At 56.0% G+C, this 26,162-nt stretch overlaps 8 protein-coding genes across 8 annotated transcripts; 4 read left to right on the top strand and 4 right to left on the bottom strand.

Moving 5' to 3' along the window:
- Positions 1 to 682: 682 nt before the first annotated feature.
- Positions 683 to 10,459, top strand: KRP23_4719 (Serine/threonine-protein kinase tor2; the record flags this gene model as incomplete). The annotated part of the gene is made up of 1 exon (XM_067889712.1): positions 683 to 10,459. The coding sequence occupies one exon, from the start codon at positions 683 to 685 to the stop codon at positions 10,457 to 10,459; it is 9,777 nt and encodes a 3,258-aa protein (XP_067748847.1).
- Positions 10,460 to 10,813: 354 nt separating this feature from the next.
- Positions 10,814 to 11,701, bottom strand: KRP23_4720 (Rabankyrin-5; the record flags this gene model as incomplete). Its single annotated transcript, XM_067889713.1, has 1 exon — positions 10,814 to 11,701. The coding sequence occupies one exon, from the start codon at positions 11,699 to 11,701 to the stop codon at positions 10,814 to 10,816; it is 888 nt and encodes a 295-aa protein (XP_067748848.1).
- A 1,607-nt stretch (positions 11,702 to 13,308) lies between these two features.
- KRP23_4721 (Crinkler effector protein 1) lies at positions 13,309 to 13,710 on the top strand (the record flags this gene model as incomplete). The annotated part of the gene is made up of 1 exon (XM_067895816.1): positions 13,309 to 13,710. One exon carries the CDS (start codon positions 13,309 to 13,311, stop codon positions 13,708 to 13,710), a length of 402 nt encoding a protein of 133 aa, XP_067748849.1.
- Positions 13,711 to 14,294: 584 nt separating this feature from the next.
- On the bottom strand, positions 14,295 to 16,310 carry KRP23_4722 (Leucine aminopeptidase; the record flags this gene model as incomplete). Its single annotated transcript, XM_067889714.1, has 1 exon — positions 14,295 to 16,310. The coding sequence occupies one exon, from the start codon at positions 16,308 to 16,310 to the stop codon at positions 14,295 to 14,297; it is 2,016 nt and encodes a 671-aa protein (XP_067748850.1).
- A 188-nt stretch (positions 16,311 to 16,498) lies between these two features.
- KRP23_4723 (33 kDa inner dynein arm light chain, axonemal) lies at positions 16,499 to 17,335 on the top strand (the record flags this gene model as incomplete). Its single annotated transcript, XM_067889715.1, has 2 exons — positions 16,499 to 16,898; positions 16,956 to 17,335. The coding sequence occupies 2 exons, from the start codon at positions 16,499 to 16,501 to the stop codon at positions 17,333 to 17,335; spliced, it is 780 nt and encodes a 259-aa protein (XP_067748851.1).
- Positions 17,336 to 17,463: 128 nt separating this feature from the next.
- On the bottom strand, positions 17,464 to 18,702 carry KRP23_4724 (uncharacterized protein; the record flags this gene model as incomplete). The annotated part of the gene is made up of 1 exon (XM_067889716.1): positions 17,464 to 18,702. The coding sequence occupies one exon, from the start codon at positions 18,700 to 18,702 to the stop codon at positions 17,464 to 17,466; it is 1,239 nt and encodes a 412-aa protein (XP_067748852.1).
- A 103-nt stretch (positions 18,703 to 18,805) lies between these two features.
- Positions 18,806 to 19,290, top strand: KRP23_4725 (uncharacterized protein; the record flags this gene model as incomplete). Its single annotated transcript, XM_067889717.1, has 3 exons — positions 18,806 to 18,955; positions 19,022 to 19,112; positions 19,181 to 19,290. 3 exons carry the CDS (start codon positions 18,806 to 18,808, stop codon positions 19,288 to 19,290), a joined length of 351 nt encoding a protein of 116 aa, XP_067748853.1.
- A 304-nt stretch (positions 19,291 to 19,594) lies between these two features.
- Positions 19,595 to 21,820, bottom strand: KRP23_4726 (Asparagine synthetase domain-containing protein 1; the record flags this gene model as incomplete). The annotated part of the gene is made up of 1 exon (XM_067889718.1): positions 19,595 to 21,820. The coding sequence occupies one exon, from the start codon at positions 21,818 to 21,820 to the stop codon at positions 19,595 to 19,597; it is 2,226 nt and encodes a 741-aa protein (XP_067748854.1).
- Between the last annotated feature and the right edge of the window lie 4,342 nt (positions 21,821 to 26,162).

Here is a 26,162-nt window from a genome sequence, read left to right on the forward strand (position 1 = left end):
GTACGAGAAGCGCGACGCACTCGCTTTGGTAAAGAGCAATTAATGAATGATATCGCTGAACTCTCGCTTTTTCCCTCTCGAGCTCTTCCTTCATTAAGAGGATGTCAGCAAGCGTGGTAGGGATCGCTGCGTGGTGTGTCTTGTCAGTTTTAGCCACCATGTAGCCAAAGACATTGCTGTCGTACGTATGCAGTAATACATTCTGGGCCGTTGACGAGGGAGACTAACTCGATTAGCCCAAGTGAGAACCCCGCGTCGCCGAAATTGGCACTGCCACTAAAGTAATAGCTGGAGCCCACGCATACGACCTTCATGTGGACCATCATGGCACGCCTATGTCTCATGTCGATGGCGGCGTCAAACAGCTCGACCAAGGCTGCGCACAACTCCAACACCAACCCCAGAGATTCCGAGTAAAAAAAAAGCAAATAAAAAGCATTTGTTCTCGAAACAAAACGCTTTTTCTTTATAAGCTCTCTATCAGCTATAATCTCCTCTCCGCTGTACGCTCTGTTCCGCCGCATATCACTCGAGGTCGTCCCAGGCAGAAGAAGGTGCGTCGTTCGGCGCTGCATTTTCCCGCTCCCCCCACGCTCCTCTCCGACCACCAAGTGGAGCATTCAACAACAGAGACGCAGCGCCATCGTTCGCGCCTTCTTGCAGGGCGCATCTTCCTTTACAGATGCAGTTCCAAGACCGAGAACACGTCGAAGCGCTGCTGGTGTCGCTCGTGCAGCGACTGGACGCGGCCGATGGCATCGCACGCCGCGCGCGCGTGTCGGAGCTGTACGTGGCCGTGGCGGCGCTCAGTCGGCAGCTGTCGGCCGAGCGCTTCGCCAAGGCGCTGGGCCAGCTGACGCCGCAGCTCTACAAGTTGCTGCAAAAAGGGGCCTCAGAGAGCGCGCAGTTGGGCGCGCTGCTGGCCATCGAGCGGCTCATCGACGTGTCCAACGAAGACCAATTCATCCGCTTCGTCAACTACTTGCGCTACTTTCTGCAGCAGCCGCAGACGAGCCGCGTCGCGCTCTTGGCGGCGGCTTCGGCCATGGGCAAACTGGCCGCCTCCAGTGTGAGCGGCACGCTCGTGGCGTCGTTCGTGGACTTTGAGGCGAAGCGCGCCTTCGAGTGGCTGCAGGAGGCCCCCCACGCGGCGAGGAATGAGGCGCTGGTCAGTCAGAGGAGACTCGCGGCGTGTTTCGTGCTGCGGGAGCTGGCACAAGCCGCGCCGACGCTGTTTCATGTGAATTTGACCACTTTTTTCCAGAGTATTTGGGGCGCTGTGAGGGACGTGAAGGTGGAGATCCGAGAAGCTGCTACGAGCGCCTTGGCGGCGTGTTTGCAGCTCATCACGAGACGACAGACGCGTCATCGCGTGCAGTGGTACTGTAAGGTGTACGACCAAGTGTTTGAAGGCCTGGCACTGCGTCCGATTTCAGGAGGGAGCTCGCCATCGAGTGGAGGACACTCGACGTTGGCGTCCTGGGAGTGTGCTCATGGCTCGTTGCTGGTGATCGGAGAGCTGATCGCCAATACCGGTAGGTTCATGGTGCCGAGGTTCCGAGAGGTGTGTGATACGGTGCTCAGGTACAAGGATGCAAAGGAGAAACTCGTGAGTCGCGCGGTGTCGAGACTGCTGCCGCAGCTGGCGGAGTTCTGTCCGGGAGCGTTCGTGCAGTATTATCTGGACGTGTGCGTGGCTCATTTGACCAAGCGCATACTGGAGTATTCGGCTCCAGCGTCAGAGCGCGGCGTGGCCTTCCTAGCTATGGGCAGACTATCCTTGGCTGTAGGCGATGCGTTGCTGCCTCATCTCCCCCCCATTCTCAAGCTCGTGAAAGAATCGTTGGCGCCACATGCCGGGAACAAGCGCAAACGCACAAGGAACAGGTTGTTTTGCGTTCAAACGCTCACGTGTGTGGCTAATATGTCGCGCGCTTTGGGACCGCGATTCGAGCCTTTCCTGTTCCAGGACGGAGTATTAGAGACGATGATGATTGGCGGGCTTAGCGACGAACTGATTGAATCTCTTGCTGAGGTCGTTGCCAGTGTGCCAAGCGCACTTCCTTACGTGCAAGAACGGCTATTGAATGAGATCTCTGGAATTCTACGCGGCACGCCATTTTCTCTCGGCAGTGCTAGCGGGGCCTACCCACCTGCAAGTGGCGGCGGCTCTGGGAATTCTATGAACGGAGATGGCAGTGAATTAACGCTGGAGTCTTCCTATTACGATACTGCCAGCGAAGCCCCACTCGTTAAGCAGACGGCCGTACAAGCACTTTTGTCTTCCATGAAGCGAGGTTTCTCAAGTGTTGAGGATGACCCAACGAGCGGGAGTGGCTCGTTGATGATCAAGGGCGAGACAGGCGATGAGATTGATACTATCCTGCTGTCCTTGCGCACGCTGAGCTTCTTTGATTTCAGTGGAAGTTTCTGTCTGCTGCCGTTTGTGCGCGACTGCGTTGCACTGTATTTGAAAAACCCGGACGCACGAATCCGAAAACAAGCGGTTATCACTTGCAGCAAGCTCCTGCTCCCTTCACCGGAATCCCCGGACACAGCGTTGATGACTTCGTGGAGACACGTAAAGAAGCGTGGGCCAAGCGGACGTGTGATTGATATTGTACTCACACAACTGCTGCAAGTCGGTATTTCGGATATGGATGTTGCAGTGCGAAGGAGTGTCGTGGAGTCTATGGACGCACGCTTTGACGAGCTGCTGAGTCAGGAGGCACACTTGAAATTGGTGTTTCTATTGCTAAACGATGAGAGCGCTAATATCCGCGAGCGTGCGATGCAGTTGCTTGAACGGTTGGCACCTCGTAACCCGGCTTTCGTGATGCCATCGTTGCGGCGTGTGCTTATACAGTTGGTCACAGAGTTGCAGCATACGTCTGACCTTCGCATGCGTGAGGACAGTACTCGACTTCTTGGACACTTGATTCGTGGTGCTCAGCATTTGGTTGACCCGTACGTTGTCCGTATCCTGGAGGTACTTCTACCAACCCTTGTGCGTGGAAATGCCCCGCTAGCGATGGCGGTGTTGGTAACTCTGGGCGAGCTGGCACTGGTGTCCCGCACGCAGATCGCGGCGTACGAACGCTACCTTTTCCCGCTTATTATCCACACATTGCAAGACCATTCTTCCATCGAGAAGCGGCAAGTCGCGTTGCAGACCTTAGGCCAACTCGCAGGCAGTACGGGTTGCGTGGTTCGTCCGTACCTGGCGTCGCCCAAGCTGCTAGAAATTTTTCTTAGCCTCTTGCACCACAACGTGGGCACCCCGTGGTCTCTGCGGCGGGAAGCAATGCGAACAATCGGCATTCTCGGCGCGTTGGATCCGTACAAATACAAGCTGTGCATTTCGCGTGCGTCACTGCGCCAAGCAAACGAAGTTGCGAGTACGGCCAGCGCAGCGCCAACCACTGAGGACGAGGAGGCGAACACCGATAGTGCCGCGCTCGGTGTGTCGAAGGCGATGGGTGGCACGCTGACGTCACAATATCCGACGCTAGATCTTGATTTGAAGGCGCTGGGCTTAAATATTAATCTCGCCAGCTTCGACCGCAAGGCAACCAGCGACGCACTGGACGAAAAACAGCAGATCGAGCTGCAATTGTTTACTGCTGCACCTATTGGCACCAGGAAACTTGACGCTATCACTGCAGCTGGTACGTTGGGCGTTGGATCACAATCCTCGCATCCAGCGAGTGGTGGCACTGGTGTCTCTGCTGGGGCTCCGTCACCGTCTCTGACGCCCTCTTCCAGGAAGAAACGTCAAGTTGGCTCCATTGGTATGAGCCTAAGCGACAGTTCATTTGATTTCGAGAGCTCGCTTATGGACAGCGAGCTGGAACTTGACCCAACAGAGCTGTCCCCGGCCTCGGAGGCGTACTTCCCAACGGTGGCCATCCATGCGCTGTTGCGCATCCTACGAGAGCCGTCTCTCAACGCACACCACCACGGTGTAATCCAGGCCATTATGTTCATCTTCAAGAGTTTGAGCACGCAATGCGTGCCGTTTCTCAAGTATATTTTACCACCGTTCTTGCGAGTGCTGGCACGTGGCGAGCCGCGACTGCGCGAGTCGCTGTTCCTGCAGCTTACAACGCTGATCTCTATCGTCAACGCGCACATGAAGCCATTTTTCCCGCCTATTATGGTGCTTGCACTGCGATTCTGGGGGTCGCACCTTCCGCAGATTGTTCGGCTTGTGGAGAAGATTTCGCAGGCTGCACCGCACGAGTTCCGTACCCAATACTTCCCCAAGTTATTGCCTAAGCTACTTGAGGTTCTTCAGCCGCAATTTGGGTTGACCAGTGGCACTGCTGGTGCTGACGGGGATCTTTCTGGAGCTGGCGGAGGCGGTGCTGCAGGTATTAGTCAGGGATCCGGAGATGGCACCGTAATGGGTGGAGGAAACGGTGATCTGCATGTACAGGGAAACGCCAGCAGCTCAAGTGGAGGCAAGACTTCGAGTGATCACGCACTCCTCTCCAGTAGTTACGATATTGTTCAAAATGGCGGCCCTGATGGTGGCACTGCAGTCGCGGTAGCAGCTATCCAGGTGCAAGTTGTGCAGTCGTTGATTGTATTTGGAGACGCCGTGGAGGATTACGTGTATCTACTGGTGCCGACCCTCGTGCAACTGATGGAAAGTCTGGAAACTCCTCTTGAAGTCAAGGTCACCACAATCTACGCCCTGGCGCGAATTTGTGTGGTCGCGAGCTTTGAAGAGTACGCCGGACCACGATTGCTTCAACCTCTTGCGCGCGTGGCATCGCAGGTGTCAGCCAAGGGACCATTCTTCTTCAGCCGTTCAAGTAGCAATGCCGCCATTAATGTAGCTGGGGATGTGGCAAACGTACCAGGATCATCGGGAAGAGGGGCTGCTGGGGCCGCAGCGGCTCGGATCGCAACCACGAAAACGGAGGCTACGCGTTTCTCCGAGGTGATGCTGTATGCTCTTGGCGCTCTGGTGTTCCAACTTCAAGGGGAGGTCTTGAGCTTTGAGCCGTTGCTGCAGCAAATTATCGCATCGTTGCCGTTCTCTCATCGTGGAAATCTCAGCACGGCTGCAGCTGCTCCTGAAATTAGCAGCCCCTCCTCATCGCCGCAAGCTATGGTGCAACGGATTGCCCAGGCACTGGAAACGTTACGTCATGGCGGACGTGTCCCTCGCTCGTTCCTGGACGACCCCGTGTTTATGGCAGCTAGCCTGCGCAAATTCTCGAGCGAGCTCCAAGCTCAGGCAGCAGCGTCCATGACGGCAGCACCGTCTCCGCCTACGAATGCGCGCTTGCACGTTAACCAACAGAATTTGCGACGTGCTTGGGAGGCGTCCCAGCGCAGCACGAAGGAGGACTGGATGGAGTGGATGCGGCGTTTCTCTATTGAATTGCTTCGTGAGTCTCCGAGCGCTGCGCTACGATCATGCTGCGCGTTAGCCCAAGCCTACAACCCGCTGGCACGAGCGCTGTTTAACCCGGCGTTTGTGTCGTGTTGGAACGAGCTTTATGAGCAGTACCAAGACTACTTGGTGCGCGCCCTCGAGACAGCCTTCCAGAGCGATACAATCCCGGCCGAGATTTTGCAAACGTTGCTGAACCTCGCAGAATTTATGGAGCACGACGTGGAGGCACTGCCAATTGACATTCGTGAGCTGGGTGAGTTGGCCCAGAAGTGTCACGCGTATGCTAAGGCGTTGCACTACAAGGAACTGGAGTTCCATACATCGCCTAGCACGTGCATCGAGGCGCTTATCTCCATCAATAATCAGCTCGGCCAACCTGAGGCGGCGGTCGGAATCCTGAAGTACGCGCAAGCACACCATAGCAGCGTCATTCAGGTCAAGGAAACGTGGTTCGAGAAGCTGCAAGACTGGCGCGCAGCACTAGCCCTCTATGACAGGCGACTTCAATACGCGCAGCAGCATGAAGGAGAGAACCAGGGACTGGACATCGAGGTTTGCATCGGAAAGATGCGATGCTTGGAGGCGTTAGGAAAATGGGAAGAGCTTAGCGCTCTAGCTGCACAAGTTTGGAGTGCTCTGCACTCGCCAGAACGCAGCCCAGCCAAAACCAGCGCGCCAACGTCTCGAGGCCGCCCGCTGTCAGCGGGACGGAGTAACTCAAACGTCAGCTCTGGCCGTGGAAATGCCAGCCTTCTACGTCGGGGGAGCAGCAGTCATGGGTCATCCTCGTCTCTGCCGGCTGCGGGCGGAGCCCCTCCGTCATCCTCGTCGTCGTATCAGTTTTCAGATGACCGTGGTGATGAAGCTACTGCGCTCAAACGCGTGGCCATGCTGGGAGCACGGGCGAGCTGGTGTCTGTCACAATGGGACAGTATGACGCAATACGTGACGGAATGTGCGGCACAGAATGACACGAGCAGCTCCAGCAGCGGGGTCATTTCGAAGGCTGCAAGTGCTAATGGCCATGGCTACGGATACGGATACAACCACGGCCACGGAGCTTTCGGTGCGGATCAAGACGTGACGGAACTGTCATTGTATCAGTCAGTTCTGGCGGTGCATCAAGGTAAGTTCGAGCAAGCAACGACTCTTATCGATACAACGAGAAAGACACTGGATACAAAACTCGGCGCGCTTGTCGGCGAATCGTATAGTCGCGCATACCGTAGTATGGTGACGCTGCAGCAGCTCAGCGAGCTGGAAGAGGTCGTGACGTACAAGAAGCTTCGCGCTCAAATCTCTAAGGGCGAAGAATCCGCTCGCTACAAGCGCCATTTGATGCGTATGTGGCATGACCGCCTGTCGGGGTGCAAACGTGTGGTCGAGGTGTGGCAGCAGCTCATTGCTGTTCGTGCTTTGATTCTGTCGCCACACGAAGATATTGATACGTATCTGCAGTTCGCCAGTCTGTGTCGCCAGTCTGGAAATCTTTCGCTCTCGCTGAAGATATTCACGAATGCGCTGCACGTGCATGGCGGGGCTGGATCTAACGGAAGCACTGGTATCTCTGAGATGCTTAGCGTGGCGCCGTCAAGCTCAGGTGCGGCTCCATCCTTCGGCTTTGGCGAGAAGGACCGCAACCGTGTCGCGTTTGCGTACTTGAAGCACCTCTGGGCTGCCGGACAAAAGCACGAGGCTTTGTCGGACCTGCACCGCTTGGTTGTACGTATTTCGTCCATGGCGCGCCACCGCCCGCAGGTTCCAGGCGGAATGGGTGGCATGCCATCTCCTGCGCCTGCAATGATGCCGATGAGAAGCGAAGAGGAGGAGCTGCTAGTGAAGTGTCACTTGAAGATGGCGGAGTGGCAGCTTGCAGTGCATGACCAGCAAATTGAGCACGTCCCCGTTGAGAGTGTGCTGTCTTCTCTGCGGTTGTGTACAGAACTAGAGCCGCGCAGCTACAAGGCTTGGCATGCCTGGGCTCTGATGAACTTCCAAGTTGTGGAACACTCGACACACAGCCAGCACATTTCAGCGAATGCGACGGCTTCAGCGGTGGCGGCATCTGCGTCTGTTGCCCCGTACATCGCCCCTGCAATCGAGGGTTTCTTCCGGTCGATCGCGTTGGGCCGTAGTCGATGGGCTGCCAATGTTCAGCAGGATATTCTGCGTGTTCTGACGCTGTGGTTCGCGCACGGGCACCGCACCGACGTGCACGGTGCCTTGGAGAAGGGCTTCCGTTCGGTGAGCATCGAAACGTGGCTGATTGTGATCCCGCAGCTTATTGCGCGTATTCACACGCCTTATCCTCGGATCCAGAAGCAACTGCATCGCTTGCTGGTGGCTGTGGGCAAACAGCACCCGCACGCGCTCATTTACCCGTTGTCCGTGGCGCTCAAGTCGTCTGTGAGTGAGCGCCAGCAAGCTGCCGACGCCATCATGAGCACAATGCGAACCAACTACGTGGAACTCGTGGACGAGGCACTGCTTGTGAGTCGCGAACTCATCCGCGTTGCCATTTTGTGGCACGAAATGTGGCACGAAGGCCTCGAGGAAGCGTCGCGATTGTACTTCGGCGAGCACAATGTTGATGCGATGGCAGAGGTCCTGCGACCGCTGCACGCGATGATGGAGCGCGGTCCAGAGACTCTGCGTGAGGTGAGCTTCCACGGTGCGTTCGGAAGGGACTTGCGCGAGGCGAACGAGTGGCTGCAGCGATTCCTGAGCAACCGCCGCAATGAGTCGGACCTGAATCGCGCTTGGGACTTGTACTACCACGTCTTCCGTCGCATTAACAAGCAGTTGCCGCAGATCACGACGCTCGAGCTGCAGGTGGTGTCGCCGAACCTGCTGGCAGCCCGGAACTTGCAACTTGCGGTGCCCGGTACATACCGCGCTGGTCACGCTATTGTGAAGATCGGCAGCTTCCTTCCGACAGTGGCGGTGATCACGAGTAAGCAGCGACCTCGTCGCATTACGATCGTCGGGTCTAATGGCCTGGAGTACATGTTCCTGCTGAAGGGCCACGAGGATCTGCGCCAGGACGAGCGCGTGACGCAGCTGTTCGGCTTGGTGAATGCTTTGCTGATCAACGATCGGAATACGTCCAAGAAAGACCTGAAGATTCATCGATACCCTGTCATCCCCTTGTCGGACAACGCTGGCATTGTAGGCTGGGTGCCTCACTGCGACACACTCCACCAACTTATCCGCGATTACCGCGAGGCTCGGAAGATCTTGCTCAATATCGAGCACCGGCTGATGCTGCAGATGGCTCCGGACTACGATGCGCTGACGCTGCTCGAGAAGGTGGAGGTGTTCCAGTACGCGCTGGAGAACACGGCAGGCCAGGACTTGTACAAGGTGTTGTGGCTCAAGTCTGAGAACTCGGAGGTGTGGCTGGACCGCCGGACGAATTACACGCGGTCTCTGGCCGTCATGTCCATGGTGGGCTACATCCTTGGTCTTGGAGATCGCCACCCCAGCAACCTGATGCTGCACCGGTTCACGGGAACGATCGTTCACATTGACTTCGGCGATTGCTTCGAGGTCGCAATGGACCGTGAGAAGTACCCCGAGAAGATCCCGTTCCGCCTGACGCGCATGCTGACGAACGCAATGGAGGTGAGCGGGATCGAAGGCAACTTCCGCTTCTCGTGCGAGAGCGTGATGGCTGTGCTGCGCGAGAACCGCCACAGTCTGATGGCTATGCTTGAAGCCTTCGTCCACGACCCACTTATCGCCTGGCGTCTGCTTGGGTCGACTAACATACCGCCATCGAGCCACGCTAGCAGCTCGGTTGCATCTAGCGTCGCGTCTTCGTCGATCGTCTCCAGTGCCATGAGCATGAGCAGCGAGAGCGACTACGAACCGTCCGAAGACTCGTCTCACGGGCCTGGCGAGGAAGCCCTAGCGCCGCACCGCCGCAGCGAAAGCATTTCGATTCCAGACCCGACACCGTCGTCAACTGCCACGCTGCTTGATGATCGAGATGAACGTCTGCGAGTCGCAGCAGCAGCCCCTGCTGACGGAGGATCTGGACAAGACGCAGAAAGCAAGGAAGACAAGGAAAGAGAAGAGGAGAAACAAGAGGCAAATGGAGAAGACACAGAAGTTACAGCGGACGAGGCTGTCGAAGAAGACGAGGAAGAAAGTGTTCACACAGTTGAAGCGAGTAGCACCACTACCGCTACAGTCACGCAGCCAGCGCTTCCTCCGCGCGCTAAACCTCCCGTGCCCCGTCAAGTGAGCGCTAGTCTGGCTGCTCCGCGTCAGCTGCCGCCACGACCAGGAACGAAGGATGCCGAGGCAGCTCCGCCTCCACTACCGTCGTCGTTGTCGTCACGGCCAATGAGTCTGAGCAAGTCGATCCCGCTGCCGATGCGCAAGCTTCCTCCGCGCGCCCCAGTGCCGAACCGCCTTCGCGACGACACGATCGACGAGAACGAGGAGGCCAACGTCGTCGAGCAGATCGACTACGCCACGACGAACCTGCACGCCGAAATCTCGTCGCTGGCCGCCAGCGTCTCGAGTGTCGGCCATTCCAGCTTGAGTCGCAGCTTCTCCGTTACCCAAGCTCAGATCCAGGCGCAGTCCCGTGCGGCGGAGCGCCAGCAGCAACGACAACAAGCGGGAAGTGCACAGCCACAAGCAGGTACAAGAGACCAAGTAGCGGTACCACCGAGCACGCCGTTGGGGCCGCCGCCCCGCCTGGCGCCCGCCCCATCGACCTCGTTCGTGTCGGTGACGGCGGCCACGCAGATCCCTCCGTCCTCAGAGGCAAACGACTTGCACGCCAACCGCAGCGTGCGCGAACGAGAGCTGTTGACTGCGCTCGGACCCGAAGGCATCGAGGCGCCTCGCGTGGCGCTGAACGAAAAGGCCGTGGCGGTCATTCGCCGCGTGCAGGCCAAGCTCTCGGGGCGCGACTTCGAGGGCGACGGCGGCGAGCCACTGGACGTGAGTGCGCAGGTGCAGCGTCTCATCTCGCAGGCCACCTCGCATGAAAACCTGTGCCAGTGCTACATCGGCTGGTGCCCCTTCTGGTAGGTAACACTCAAATACAATGATTAGTATAAGTTGCTTCATTTACTGCGTCGCGAAGGCGTCAACCACCAAGCAGTCATACATGAGGATCGCCATTATTGGAACACTGCGAGCCGGTGGGTATGCTGGGTGAATCATGCAGATCATTTTTTTTGGTGCGGCGTCGTTCCGTTTGATGCTTGATTTCTAGACAACCCACTTGCTGTGGCCTGCAGCGCTGCAGACAGGTACGCAAGTGGAAGCAAGATCGATATGGATGCCACGTAGAAATACATTGTTCGCAAACTTCATGCAGGGCAGCTACGGCAGCTGTCGATCGAGAATCACGCACACGCACCCAACTCTTTGCTCTCCAACTTACGGCGCTGTCTGCGGCTGCAGCTCGATGGCGCGTCCTCCGAGCAGCACGCGCTTCTCGAGCTGCAAGTCCTGGTCGAGCTTGCGGTTGCGCAGCTGCTCCGCGCTCTTCTTCCTCTTGAGCAGCGGCCGGATCGGCAGCGTCCAAATGGAGCCTCTCTTGCTCGAGCGCGCGCGGACACGGACACGCGTCGTAGCTGGCGTCGCCACCGCCTCCGTGGGCGGCAACGGGGCCGAGTGCGGGCGACGCGCACGGGCGCTCGCAGCCAGCGCTGCCACCGCCTCCGCGGGCTCTCGGGGTTGCGTTGCTTGTTCGTTGGCGAACACGAGCGTATCGCACACGACACAGACCTTCTGCGGCTTCTGCAGCCCGAAGAGCGGCACGGCGCGGCGCGTGCGGCTCGTGCACTGCAAGCAGCAGCTCTCGCGGCACTGGCGGCAGTGGTGGCGGCGGAGATGGAGCGCGCTGCCGAACTTCTTGCCGCACACGTAGCAGCCCGAGCTCTTGGTGAACGGCGGGGGCACCACGACGCCTGCATCCACAAGCGCGGCGTCTTGTTGGGCCAACGCACGTGCGCGTCGCTGCTGGCGCTTGTGACGGCGCGCGCGCTGCTTGTCGGCCTTGCGCGCCATGCGAATGCGCGTCCTGGAGGCCTGCTTGGCGACCTGGACGGCCTTCTGGCGGCTCTTGTGCGCCTCCTTCTGCTGCTTGTGAGCCTCTTTCTGCTGGCGTTTGGACTCCTTGGCCGCCTGCTTGGCGCGCGCCTGCTGCGCCTTGTGCTGCTGGGCCGCGAACTTGCGCTGCTCCTTGGCCACGCGCGCGAGCTCCTTGAGCATGTGCGCCTGGGCCTTCTCGGCGTCCGTCTTTTTGATCTTGAACAAGGGCATGGCAGGCGGAGGGACGGACACTTGCGCTCGAGACGGCGAATTGCCAAGTGAGAGCGGGGGCGGAAGGCGCGGGCGATGGAAGGCGCCCACGCGGCAAGCGGTTGCCTTGCACCTGCGAGTGTACAGAGGGATGGGGGGCGGACCATCGCTGTCAAAGCACTTCAACGTCAATGGATTTGGTGGTGCTATCAAGTTACACAGGTGGATTAGACTGAGAATTTGGAAAAGAGATATACAGTGACAGAAGATATAATCGCATCAGGGGGCAGGCGAAACGATGACTACGCGCCCAGCACGAACATCATTTTTACAAATGGATGCATGGAATCGAACGAGCAAGTCCTATCTTAGCAGTGCCATCCCGTACCGGTCGAATAGTCGCTATGGTCGTACCGCTTATTATACGCGGAGTCATCGTGCCTCCATCGGTCATCTCATGAACGGCGAGAACTTGGTAGCGAATCTTTCAGCGGGAGAGACCTGAGCAAGATCGAGTAGTCGCGCTGGCACCACATTCCGAGCGTCCTGAGCCAATGAGTTGTGAACCCTGCATAGAGCGTTCGATCTGCCGTACCGCAGGTTTCCAATAAATGAGTTTTCAGTTACAGGATACGGCAACGGCTTTTGGCATTACCACCAAGTTGGCGGCACCAAAAACATATTCTGGGGACACTGCAAGTCTTATTAATAGTCATCGACTTTCGGCACTGCTTCACCATCCCACATTCTGCAGCACCGAAATGGCCTTGATATCGCGGCCGACGTGTGGCGAGTTGTTAAAACCAGGTTTTCATTCAAAAACCTGAAGTCGTCGACAGGGATTTCCGAGTATATTCCGTTTTACGGATCCAGCAATTGCCCAGAGCACGTGTGTCCTCGCACGTTGGAATCTTTAACGTCCCCAGCAAGTCTTTCGTTGCCCTTGAACTGCACACTGACTGCAACCACATCCTTGTCACCCCCTCCTCAAGCACCATCAACGCATCGCAACGAAAGGGGTATGTGTAAGTTCTAAGCCCCGACCAAAACGCCTTTCGTGTGAACAGCCCACGCAAGTGAAAACGCCGTCGATCAACCGAAGCGTGGAGCAATGTGAGACCCCGCAAGCCAAATTCAGCCGATCTCCGCCACTCCTTTCGGTAATGCGGGCACACCGTGTGCTTGGTTAGGTTCCACCGTTCATGAAAACGGCACCGTCACCGTGGACAAGGGACCAACACAGCAGCAAGTCAGCATTCGCCGCATTTTCCCGTGCTAGCTATCCCACTGCTTCATGGGGGGAGTATAACACGCCTGAAGGCCGTCTCTCTCCTGAGTGATGGCAAGAGACACTGAAAGATGGACACTGAAAGATGGAGAAGCGTAGCTTTAGAATGAAGCGCGTTCTAGAAGCACGGTGTCGGGTCCGGCCTTAAACAGTAATTCATTCTTACTTTTACCTCAAGCTCCGCAAGTCCCTCTCAAGCACGGCCTTCGGACCCGATAGCCCCTCTGCCAGCCAAGGGCGTGTCATTTTGATATATCAACTGTGAGTGACGTTACCCGATTTTCCTGTTGGAAAAACTTTATATCTCTGCTCATTCCCGAGATTGCCGTCTCAAGGAAAGATGGTGACGCTCGTCTGTGGGATCGTCGGAGTGGCCGGAAATGTGGTCGTTGTGGACACCAACGAGAGTCAGTGGGTAGATCACTTGAAACAAGCGATAAAGGAAGAGATCTCACCGACGAGCACGTGGGATGCGGATGCGCTGAAGCTCTTTCTAGCCAAGAAAGACGGCGCGTGGCTGACGGAAAACGAGTTCATAGGAGGTGGGGACGACACCTCTGACATGCAACAACTGGATAATCCGACCGCGACACTTGTCGAGGTTGGGCTATCGGAAGAAACTATACGGGCTCTCGTCGAAGAAACTGTGCATGTGTTGGTGGAGGTGCCGAATCCGGAGAAGTCCAAGTGTAAGTGGTTGTTGCTTCCATCCATTTTGGCGTTGCAGTTGCTAACCTCGTGAACAGGGTTCAACCGATGGGCCGGCCTAGTGCAGCGGTGGTTGGTCCTTGGGCTATTTGCTTGGTTTTTCGGAGGAGATCCCAGAGACGAGGAAGGATATGTGGGCGGAGACACCAGGTCGCGTTTCGTGTCTTGGGTGAGACCTCTCGTTATTATTTTGGCGTGCTGTGAGACTGTGATGGAGATCGCGGTATGGGTACTGGAGGACTTGATTGACGAAGCGGAGACCGGGGTTAGCAACTGTTTGCCGCGTGCATGGCGAAGGTTTCAGAGGTGTTTTTCTTCTGCTGCAGCTCAACAAGAACCAAACGAGCAGACGCCACTTTCAATGCCGGAACCCAGGGGAGAAATCGTTCAACCTCAACGACCCACGTCTCGTTCGGATACGACGACGGAGGAAACAGCAACAGCGAAGTAGGCTCCGTCAGAACCGAAGTGTGATCAGAACAAACGATTCATTCACTAAAAGTGCAGACACAGATGCTGAGTTGAGGCCCCCCTTTGTGGCACAGGCGTTGCGGTACCATTGTTCATCATTCGTTGTAGACGATCGTTGCCACCTTCACTCTATCTGTGCAGGATTCCTTAGCGTCGCTTGGACAGAGCCACAGCCGTAGCTACGGTGAGTCCGCCAAGTAGCACTGCTACCCACGGCGAGTAGCTCGAGCATTCTTGTGGCAGACCCAGCCAGTGCGCAAAGATGCCATTGAAGTCGTTTGAGTACATCGGCTTGGTATGCTTCTTGGACGCCTGCATGCTCTCAATATCCCGCTGAATCATTTTGGCAGCAATCGGATGGTATCGTGACTTGCATTCCTCAAAGATCACGGCACCCCTGGCTACGCCCAGAGCCGCGCACAAATCGCGGAAAAGTGGTCGGACGAACTTCATGCGACCCTGCTCCTTCAGGAAATCAATGGTGCGGTCCAGCACGCGCAGGTCACAGGAGCGGAGCGACAGCGTGAACCAACGGAAGCGCAGCTCCGAGTTGTGCGTCGTGCTCAGATGGCGGTGCGCGAAAGCGTCGATAGCGTCCAAATGACCGACCGAAAGTTGCGCGTGGCTACCAGTCTGCAGCAGGAGCAGGGTGTCAAGCAGCAAAATCCACAGCGGAGCCGGCCACTTACGGAGCATGCGTGGATCCACAGCCTTCGTCCACTTCTTCACGTCCGTCGTTGTCATCATCTTGTCGCCCAACGTTCGAACTTGACTGATCAACGTCGTGTCAAACTTGTTAATGATCAAAGGCATGCCCGTTGAGTACAACCAGCCATCCCAATCGATCTGGCTCAGCAATTCTGGCTGTGCCGCAAAGTGTTTCTGAAAGAAGGTGCGGAAATCGTCGGAAGTGACCGTCTGGAACTTGAACTTCTGGATGTACGCTTGGGCGAACAGGTCAAACTGCTCCGTGCCTACAACAGTGGAAAGGTAGTGCAAGAAGTTGAAGCCCTTCTCGTACGGCACTCGCGAGAAAACATCGTCCGGGTCGACCCCGTCCGATTCCGGTACCAGTGCCGTGTACGGGTGCGAAGGCCCAAATGCCTCAATCGACTCCACCAAGCCTCTCATCCCCAGCGCCGCCTTGAGGTCGTACGTCTTGGGGTCGTTGTGGATCTTGGCCACAATCTTGCGCTCAAGCCACACCGTCCAGCCTTCATTGAGCCAGAAATCCCGCCACGTGGCATTGGTCACCAAGTTGCCTGTCCACGAGTGGGCAATCTCGTGCGCGACCACATCCGCGAGCGATCGGTCTCCTGCCAGCAGCGTGGGCGTCACGAACGTCAAGCACGGGTTCTCCATGCCTCCGTAAGGGAAGGACGGCGGCAGACACACGAGGTCGTACCTCTTCCACACGTACTCCTGGCCCGTAATCTCCTCGGCGGCTTTCAAGAAAGCCTCCGTCTGTGCGAACTCGTGGGCCGCCCTCGTGACAACCCTGGGCTCGGCCCACACTCTGCTCCTGGCACTCAACTCGACGCTCTCCATCTCGCCAGCTGCAATAGCCAGCAAATAGGACGGGACGGGCACGTCCTGTCGGAAACTCCACTTCTTGGTGCGTTCGTGGTCGTTGTTCTTGACGTGCCCGTGGGCGATGGCGCTCATGAGCACCGTGCACCATTGAGGCACTGTTACCGTGGCCGAGTACGTGAACTTGGCGGCTGGGGAGTCGGGACACGGCACCACGCTTCGAGCGTGGATGGCTTGGCACTGAGTGAATAGGAACGGGTGTTCCTTGCCCGCCGTGAGCAGCGGGGAGAGCCACTGCAGGCCGCTCGACGCTGCCGACGTCGCGTACGTCACTCGAACGGTCGTGGACAGACTCAGGATGGGGACAATGAGCGCCGAGCCGAACGTTGGATGCTGCTCGGCGAGCGAAAAGTCCACGGGGCGTCCGTCTACTGACACGTTCTCCACGAGCAAGTGGTGCGTGTCTAGCACCAGGACTGGCGTCTTGGACGTCCCCATGTAGGCGAACGTGTACTCGGCCAAGCCGCGCAGCTGTTGCCGCTCAAAGTCGATGACCAGCGTCCAGTGCAGGTGGCGGAAGAGCACCTCATCCAGGTTGGCGAACGACTGCGAGCGCAGCGAGGGAGACACCATGCTTGACGGCTATGTATGGACGAAGCAAGGGTGGCGGAGCAAAAAGCAAAAGAGACCAAACCATGTAGCCATAAGACCAAATCACGTAGCCATTGGACCAAAATATGAAGCGTCCATGTAGCCATATCGCGAAAGGACGTTGTCGGTTGCTCTAACTTGCTTGCAGGACGTTTGCCATTTTAGCAACGATGATTCCTCCGCAGAGCTCGCTGGTCAAGTACAACAACCCGATCCTTGTGAGCTCGAGCAAGGACAAGGCGCTTCTGAAGGGCAAGAAGGTGGCCAAGGGTGGCGGCAATCAGGCTCCGCATGGAGACGCGAACGGGTCGAACAACGCCAAGCCAACAGTTTTCACGGGCAGCAACTCGCAGAGCGGCAACCCGACGGAAGATATCCTGAATTCCATCTTGCCGCCCAAGGAGTGGACGGAGGATGGACAGCTCTGGGTGCAGTACGTGTCCAGCACGCCGGCGACGCGGCTCGACGTCGTGAACCTACAGGAGCAACTGGATCTGCGACTCCAGCAGCGACAGGCTCGAGAGACCGGTATTTGTCCTGTGCGTGAGGAGCTCTACGCACAGTGCTTTGGTGGGTGGCTGTGAATGCGCTGGAAATTGTAAATGGTGGTCTAATTTTGCTGTACAGATGAATTGATCCGACAGATCACTATCAACTGCTCGGAGCGAGGGCTTTTGCTGCTTCGCGTGCGCGATGAGGCCCGCATGACCATTGCAGCCTATCAGACGCTGTACGAGTCCAGCATTGCTTTCGGAATGCGCAAGGCGCTCATGGCGGAGCAAAAGAAGATGGAGGCGGAGCAGCAAATTCGCACCGTCGAAGGCGAGCTGCGCGACTTGACGTCTCAAATCGACGAGCTAAGCACGAGGTGTGAAGCAGTAGCGCGGCGTGAAGAAGAGAAGAAAGCACAGGATGAAAAGAAACATCAAGAAGAGGTGGAGTTACTGCGCAAGAACAACGACCAGCTCAAGGCCAGTCTCGAGAGCATGCTGGCTGCCCCAAAGTAGACCCTCGAGCACCATCCAGGGGTTATCTTTGTCTACTTCATGCATTTTCCATTAAGGATTATACTCCTTCTTCTTCAAACGTTCTCTATCAGTATTGTATGTAGGCTCTTCAGCAGCTTCGGTTCATGTCAATTTGGCCCTCTCCGATAGCCATCGGGGCGACAGGACCCATGCAGCAGCGCTAGCATGTGCTGCTCTGCGCCGTCCGCGAGTGCCCCAAGGTGATATCCGCCTTCCATGACCGACACGACTTTGCCATCGCAGCACTCCCACGCTAGCGCGCACAACTCCTTCGTAACCCAGTAGAAATCACCAGCCTCTAGTCGAAAATCAGCTAGCGGATCGCGTGTCGATCCATCAAAGCCCATGGATATGATCACCAGTTGTGGGCAAAACTCCCGTACACGAGGCATCACCGTCGCGGCAAACGCTTCGCGGTACTTCTTGGCGGTGCATCGCGCGCGCAGCGGCACGTTCAGCAAGTTGCCATGCTTCCCCTTGTCGCACGCAAACCCTGAGCTCGGAAAGCACGGCGCCGCTTGATGCATCGACACATACAGCAGTCTCTTCTCTCTGTCCGCAACATCCTGCGTCCCATTGCCATGATGCACGTCCACATCCACAATCGCTACTCGCGTCAATCCGTGCGTCTCCAGCGCGTGCATCGCCGCCACCGCGACGTTGTTGAACACACAAAAGCCCATCGCCTTGCACCTCTCCGCGTGGTGTCCTGGCGGCCGCACCGCACAGAACGCGTTGCGGACCTCACTATTTAGCGACAGCACTCGGTCCACCGCTAGACACGCTCCTCCCGCTGCAACTCTCGCTGCCGCCAACGTGTGCCACATAAGCGTCATGTCTTCGCCCAAGTCCACGAACTCGTACTGCTGATAGTACTCCTTCTTTCCTTGGATCGTAGGGATCTTTCTGGCCCGTGGACTGGCCACCACAAAGGCCGCATACGCTTCTCCATCTGCGCTCAGCAGCTCGCAACGCTTCAGCGCGTCCAGCGCCGCCATGCTCCGCGCCACTTTGCTGCTCATGCCCGTGACCATTTGGACGTACGCTTCGCCATGCACGCGCTGCAATTGCTCGTTCGTTGCAGCTGGTAGCACCGTCTCTTTCTGCAGCCTGGGAAATCTGTCACCGAGACGCCGGAGCACAACCTGCAGACGCTCGGGTCGCTCCATCCGCCCGGGCACGCGGTGGAGCAGACAAACGTCGCTACTGAGCAGCAGAGAGCGCGATCCGTGCAGAAGTGCGGCTGCAATTGCCCGCCACGAGCGGCACACGAGCAGCAGCGCGTCGCATTCGCGAGAAGTCAAGAAACCCGAGAGCAGCAGCGACCTCAGCGACGGCGAGCGCATCAGAAAGTGACGATGCACATCAGACACGGTGGTGGGTTTTATATTTTTACCCACAAAACAAAACAAGTATTTTTACGCCGAATCCGACACAGCAGATAATATCATGGGCCCGTACGTCCGCGTGAAGCGAAGGAGTCAGACCGTGTTCCTGGACGTGCAGCTGGCCGAATCGTTCCTGACCGTCAAGGAGAAGCTGGGCGTGCTGTTCCACTTGCCCCCCACGAGCATTCAGCTCTGGCAGGGGCTCAACCAGGTCCGGAGATAATATCTTTAACATTACTCTAGCATTTACTAATATTTTTTTATTGGGGTATTATAGAAAGAGAGCAAGGAGTTTGCGGACGCGGCTACGCTGGCCGATCATGAGCTGCAGAACGACGCGGTGATCTACATGTGCTGGAAGAAAGAGAGTGCGTTCAGGCTTTTATTTTCGTTGTTATTATATGCTGAATTGTTTTTTATGCATACGACTTTGCAGATTCAGATCAGTGGGAGGAACTGAGCGTGACCAAGGTGGAGGCTCTGGATGCTGGAGATGCGTCGGGGTCGGTGGGAGGCGGTGGAAATGGGGCCAAGGCTGAGGCGTAGGCTGAGGGGGAAAGATTTTTTTAGTTTTTTTTCTGGATCAGCTTCATCATCAGTATTGCAGATCAAATGTCAGAACTTGACAAAAGGAAGCTATCGAGACAGAGTCTCTAATATAAGAGCTCGAGAGGTTGAACAGAAGTCTCGGATTCTCGGGCCGTGTTGCATAGAGGTTGTACAGGGCGAAGAAAGACGAAGCCTGTTGTGAAAGGTTTTGAAAATCGGTGGCACGTGAGCTCTTCACTTCCTCAGAGCTCCATGGAACGAAGGTTTCCAAGGGGGGATGGATTGTTTGCATACAAGTTTCTCATTCCACGCTGGAAAACTTGTTCATTCCTTGTGTTTGACGGTTGCTTCCAGTATTGGAGACTTTCGCAATCCTTGATCCAAATTGAATTGCCCGCTTGGCAAGTCCCGCACAACTGCGCAGTCCGAGGGTCTTGGCCACTACCCGCAATGCTCGTTTATCGCCAACACCACGCGGCAGATCAGCGTCACAGAGACTAGAGACTGGGAATGCCGCGATAGTAGACACTACATCTTCGTCGAGGTACGGGAAGCGCGCCTCTCGTCCGTGCGAAGCGATGCAACGGTCATCGCGTCCAAGATTTCGCTTCCAGATTCGACCCAGATCAACTTGCAGCTCAGCTCGCAACGCCTCCTCTCCTCCATTGATCAGCGCTGTGCGGTGACGTCCGTAGCCCGCAAGCTGCTCGTCTGCACCGATACCCACGAGCACCACTCGTGCACTAGTCTGATGACTGCACGATGTAGAGGGCTGACCGCTCGTTGTATCTGTCGACGGAACCGAGGTCGATTCTGTGCATGCGTCTGCTGTTGCCTGCTTTGCACGATGAACACGGCAGCAAAGTTCAGGCATAGGCTTCAACGCTTCATCGTCCTCTTCTTGCTGCCTCGACTTGAGAAGCCCCAAGAGGAGATCGAGATGAGCTTCGGACTGCACGCCCATGGAAATCAGCATTGCCCGACACCCCTGCGCAACGCACGAGTTGACCTGCTGCTTCTCATCGCCATTTGCATGAGCAACGATTTTCTTCACGGCTCGCTGCATTTTGAAGCAGCAGGTTTTGCAGACCCCCAGCACACAGCCATGCTTTCGTTTACGCCCGCACCGATGCACAGGGCACAATGAAGTGCTCCCATTCACACTCTGGCCGGCAAAGAGTGCAAGTGCAGCAACTTCCGTCTCTAGCTCACGGAGATCGGCTCGTTGTGGCTTCAGGAACGCATTCAACTCCTCCAGCGACGTGTTCTCTGGCATTCGAACCGAGTTCTGCAGCTCCCCACTCCCACGCGAAAGAAACCAAAAGGCAGCTCCGATGTTGAAATCCATGTGGGTCTCGCAGGGTGCCATAAGTGTTTGGACCTCATGCTGCTTCCTCCCGAGTTCTGTTCTTGGCACATTGACCTGGACGAGATTCCACTGCCGCTCTGGGAATAATTCACACAGCTCGGCGTGGGCCAGTTCGGCAGCGCGACGGTCAGGCGACGTGAAACTTGAGTTCTCGTCGAAGCAGACAGTTAACAAATCGACGGGATCGCCAACAGGAACGTGGAAATGAGTGAGAGCTGCGATCACCACCGAATCCAATCCTCCCGAAAAGAGTACAGCAACACGGGCTGTAGGAGCAAGACGATGTGAAGAAGGGCGTGGTGGAATGGAGCGTACTCGAACGCCAACAGCATTGCTGAGAGCGACTAGCAGCGCACATGCAGATAATTCTAAAATGGTTGCGTTCTCCTGGTCGCTCGCGGTAGTCTGAATCGTCTCTGATGTCAATACTGGACAGGGAAGATTACTACCAAACCGATCTAAGAGGTACGATGATGTCTTCTGCGTCGGTAATGTTAGTGATGACAATGGCGTGCTTGGAACCAGTGGCGCGTATGGGTGAAACTCCATGTTGTATGACGGCAAGTCGCCATCTATCGTTGACGGACGCGCGCGCAAATCCAGCACGTAGATACCTGATGCAGGCAGCTCTTGATATCTCGACAAGTCTTCATCATCATCTGCAATCGCCACAGAACTCAACACGAAGCGCATCAAGTCTGTCTGCAAAAACTCCACCGACCTCAACTCCGCACCATCTCTTTCTGCCAGGTCAGCGACCATATCCCCACTCTCCTCACTTCCCCACCTCCGATACAGCAGACTTCTCCGTCCAAACCGATCGTGCGCAAAGTACACTCTTTTGGTTTTCTCATGCAGCCACACCACCGCAAACGGCCCCTTCACCCGACGAAGCACTTTCACCACGGGGTCCTCACCCCGTCCTCCCTCCTCATACGCCACTTCTCCCAACTTTTCTCCTGCCAGGTGCAATTTCTCGGAAAGCAGCATCGTGTCACTGTCGTGCATGAGCGTGTCTCCATCCTGTTCTTCGTCCGTTGAGATATCTCCACCCAGTCCGAACACCTCCCCGTTCCAGCAAAGGACGTTCTCGGCTGAATCTTGAACTGGTTGGGGGACCAGTTGATCGCCTCGAAGGTGCAGCACCGCACTGTTCATCGCAATTGTCCACTCACTGGGAGCTTTGTGCTCATTGGAATCTGCTGCAACGCGACGAATTAACCGCTGGAAGTGATCGGGACCTCGTTGACACAGTCTCCGGTGGAGTTCGTGGTCGAATTTCGTCGATACAATTGGGTGGTCGGCGTGGGGCCCATCATTGGAATCAGAATCATTAGATGCGTGCGTCAGGGGTTGCGAAAGAGAAGGAGAATTGCAGCTGCAGCATGCAGGGCACGCGGTTGATACCGAGGTGATCACCAGCCCAATGCCGCACATGACCAGCCAAAATTGAAGCGTTGTTTTTTGTCGGTGACTGTACGTAAGCTTAGATTATTGTTGGGTGTCAGAAAAAAATATACAGTTGCCGACAAAAGTCAATACCTAGCCGACAGCGACAAAAACATTCTGCTAATCGCTCTCAGCAATGCTGTTGGCGTTCGAGTACGCTCCATTCCACCACGCCCTTCTTCACATCGTCTTGCTCCTACAGCCCGTGTTGCTGTACTCTTTTCGGGAGGATTGGATTCGGTGGTGATCGCAGCTCTCACTCATTTCCACGTTCCTGTTGGCGATCCCGTCGATTTGTTAACTGTCTGCTTCGACGAGAACTCAAGTTTCACGTCGCCTGACCGTCGCGCTGCCGAACTGGCCCACGCCGAGCTGTGTGAATTATTCCCAGAGCGGCAGTGGAATCTCGTCCAGGTCAATGTGCCAAGAACAGAACTCGCGAGGAAGCAGCATGAGGTCCAAACACTTATGGCACCCTGCGAGACCCACATGGATTTCAACATCGGAGCTGCCTTTTGGTTTCTTTCGCGCGGTAGTGGGGAGCTGCAGAACTCGGTTCGAATGCCAGAGAACGCGTCGCTGGAGGAGTTGAATGCGTTCCTGAAGCCACAACGAGCCGATCTCCGCGAGCTAGAGACGGAAGTATCTGCACTTGCACTCTTTGCCGGCCAGAGTGTGAATGGGAGCACTTCATTGTGCCCTGTGCATCGGTGCGGGCCTTGCATCATAATGGGTTAAGATCAAAAGTTAATACGACCATGTGCTGCTGTTTGCTAACGAGGTACAGCCGCAAAATGTATTATTGACCAACACTATCAAATATATGTTCACCGGTAGCCGAGCGACATTGGCCTAGGCACCTCCGTAGAACGCTTGCTATGCATATAGCCAAAAGATACTACTTCTTTCACTCAAACCAAGATTCAGTTTGTGGAGCCCGAGTACCCAGTCCTTGTAGTCATCGTGCTCTCCGAGCAAGTGCTCATGTCAGAAACAACGGAGATTCCGTACATCGCTGGCGTGACAGACTTCTTGTACACAAACTGTTCTCGGGCAGCCTCTTGGGTATCCATTCGAGTGGCATCAATCATACACTTCACGCAGAAGGTGACCTTGCGCTGGGCAAGTGTCAAGTCTGGAGCGATAAAGCTCAGCTTTTTGGAGATCTTGCACGAGTTGCACACCGCGCCGAAGCACAACTTGCAAGTGTGCACGGGCCCACTGATCTTCGACTGCTTGACTCCCTTCATGCACGTCACGCAGAACGGTTTGAATGCCGGTGTGCCTTTTTCGCGGGCTTCAACTTGACGTTGCTCGAGCAACCAGGCCAGCTTCTTCATCTGGCCGCAGTATGAGTACTTGAGCCCGGCCATCGTGGCCTGCACCATTCCCATCACCGCCATCGCACGGATCATATCACCACCAGGGTCCATGATTCCTGTGCCGCGACAGTCGGTCCGATCGGGGGCTTCTTGGTGAAAGATGCCGCAGAACGACATGTTGCCGCGAACACGGCTGGGCAGCTCGTGCGCTTGATGAAAGTCAACCGAGTGGAAAAGATGATAGCCGACGCGTTCTCCGTTCTTCAGGTGCAGGATGCCCGTGCTTTCCACGTAGACGTAGTCGCGATTGCGCACCAGACCAATCGATGCAAGAGGGATGTCGATCTCCATCCACTTGACAACTACCGATCGGAACGGCTCGTCGACCGTCGGCTCGACTACAGTTGCTAGCACAGCTGCAGCGTTGAAGTCGCTCAGGTACGACGACTTGATCCTCATCGCCTCGATTGTAGGATTGACGATACCGAACATGTTCTCGTCCAACGAACCGGGTAACGGACCAACCATCAGAATCTGGGGGAGCTTGCTGTTGGGGCTTGAAGCTTTTCGCTCGAGGTACGACGTTGTAGGTCCTGACTTGGCGAACTTCTTCCAGCGTTTGAGGTCGACCTTCTTGCCAATGTTCAGGTGCTCCTCGTACTCTTCGAACTTGGCCATGATGAGCGCGTCGGTGATCTCAATTAGCTGTGAGCGATCCTCAGCAGTGAGCGAAAGCTCCCCAAAGGGGTTGATAGTGAAACGTTGATTGTTCATTCGGACAGACACGCAGGGTGCAGAGCAAGTTGGCGAGTGAACCTATTGAAGACGATTGAGGGCGTGACGACGGAAGAGCGCACCATCCCAGAAGGGGCTTGTGTATCCGCCAGCTGATGATGATTTCCCGTGCTTTGCCTCTACGAGTATGCGTCAGATGCCGTTCATCCTTTCCAAGGCATTTTTGCTACATGTTACATGTATTACCACTAATAATAAGAACTTCTTATGCCTGATGCCGGTCCGGATCAGACTCGTGAACATGAACTTACCATGGCAAGACTGTGGTGACGAACACAGTCTGTTTTATCGGATGTTAAACAGATCAATCGCTCTGCTGCTGTGGCATTTCGGTTCTCTCCGTTACTACAGTATTCGAAATAATACACGTGTACAATAACTCAGATACCCAATCTAGAGTCACTCAAGTCAATACATGCTTTTGAACCACCGTGGTTCGAACTGCAGCTCTGTGGCTATTATACATGTTTCCGAATCCGAGTGCAGATAACATGAACATCCAACTTCTGTCACATGTAGGTAAAGAAGTCTAAAGATCAGGATGACTGACTGACTGTGCTGTCGGAACTTACGTCCGATGCCACGGAAGAGCCGTACACACTGGGCTGTACAGGTTTCTTGTAGACGAATTGTTGCCGGGCAGCCTCCAGAGTGTCCATGCTCGTCGCCTCGACCAAGCACTTCACACAAAATATCACCTTGCGCTGTGCAAGCCCCAGGTCCGGGGTGATAAAGCTCAGCTTCTTGGCAATCTTGCATGTGCCGCACAGGGCCCCAAAGCACAGCTTGCATTTGCTGCTGGACTTGCCAAACTTGCCAAACTTCGACGTCTTGGTCTGCTTACAACACGTCACGCACACTGGTTCTGTGACTGGTGCACCCCGCTCCTTGGTTTGGGCGTGCCGCTGCTCGAGTAGCCACGCCAACTTCTTCATCTGGCCGCAGTACGAATACTTGAGGCCCGCCATCGTGGCCTGAACCATTCCCATGATAGCCATCACACGAATCAAGTCGCCTCCAGGGTCCATGATACCTGTTCCGCGGCAGTCTGTACGGTCGGGGCCTTCTTGGTGGAAGATACCGACAAACGACATGTTGCCACGCACTCGACTCGGGAGCTCATGCGCTTGCTTGAAGTCGACGGAGTGGAACAAGTGGTAGCCCACGCGCTCGCCGTTTTTGAGGTGCAAAATGCCGGAGCTCTCGACGTAGACGTAGTCTCGGTTGCGCACGAGACCTATCAAAGCTCCTGGGATGTCGATCTCCATCCACTTGACCACCACTGATCGAAATGGTTCCTCTAGCGTTGGCTCCTTAACCGTCGCCAGGACAGCGGCAGCGCTGAAGTCGTCCAGGTACGACGACTTGATGCGCATCGCTTCGATCGTCGGGCTCACAAGACCGAACATGTTTTCGTCGAGTGTGCCAGGAAGCGGACCGGTCATGAGCAACGCAGGCAGCTTCGAGTCGGGATTCGAGTTCTTCCGCTCGAGATACTGCGTCGTGGTCCCTGAGCTCGTAATCTTCTTCCAGCGTTTTAGGTCGACTCGCTTCTCGTTGTTCAGGTGTTCCTCGTACTCTTCGAACTTGGCCAACACCAACGCGTCTGCAATTTCCACGAGCTGGGCACGGTCTTCATCGGTAAGCGTCAACTCGCCGAAGGGGTTGACTGTGAACCGGTTATCCATTTTTGCGCTTGCTGCACTGTAGCGATGCTGTCGGTGTGCAGGTCGGAAAATGCTCTCGCCCTGTGTGACTAAACCCCGTCAATGGGATAGGGAATGCAAATCTCGTTCTTCCGGCTGGTCTGGTTCTTGGCAAGGAGGCAACTGTGCAACCATTTTGGTAACACTTGTCAGGATGAGGGAGGTGCTGGGGTAAGTTTCGAACCCACGTAACGTTAGGGCTCTAGCCCCGTCCACTGCCTGCATTCT

This window comes from Phytophthora ramorum, assembly GCF_020800215.1.
Source record: "Phytophthora ramorum isolate Pr-102 chromosome Unknown Phyram_PR-102_s0003, whole genome shotgun sequence".
NCBI lineage: Eukaryota > Oomycota > Peronosporomycetes > Peronosporales > Peronosporaceae > Phytophthora > Phytophthora ramorum.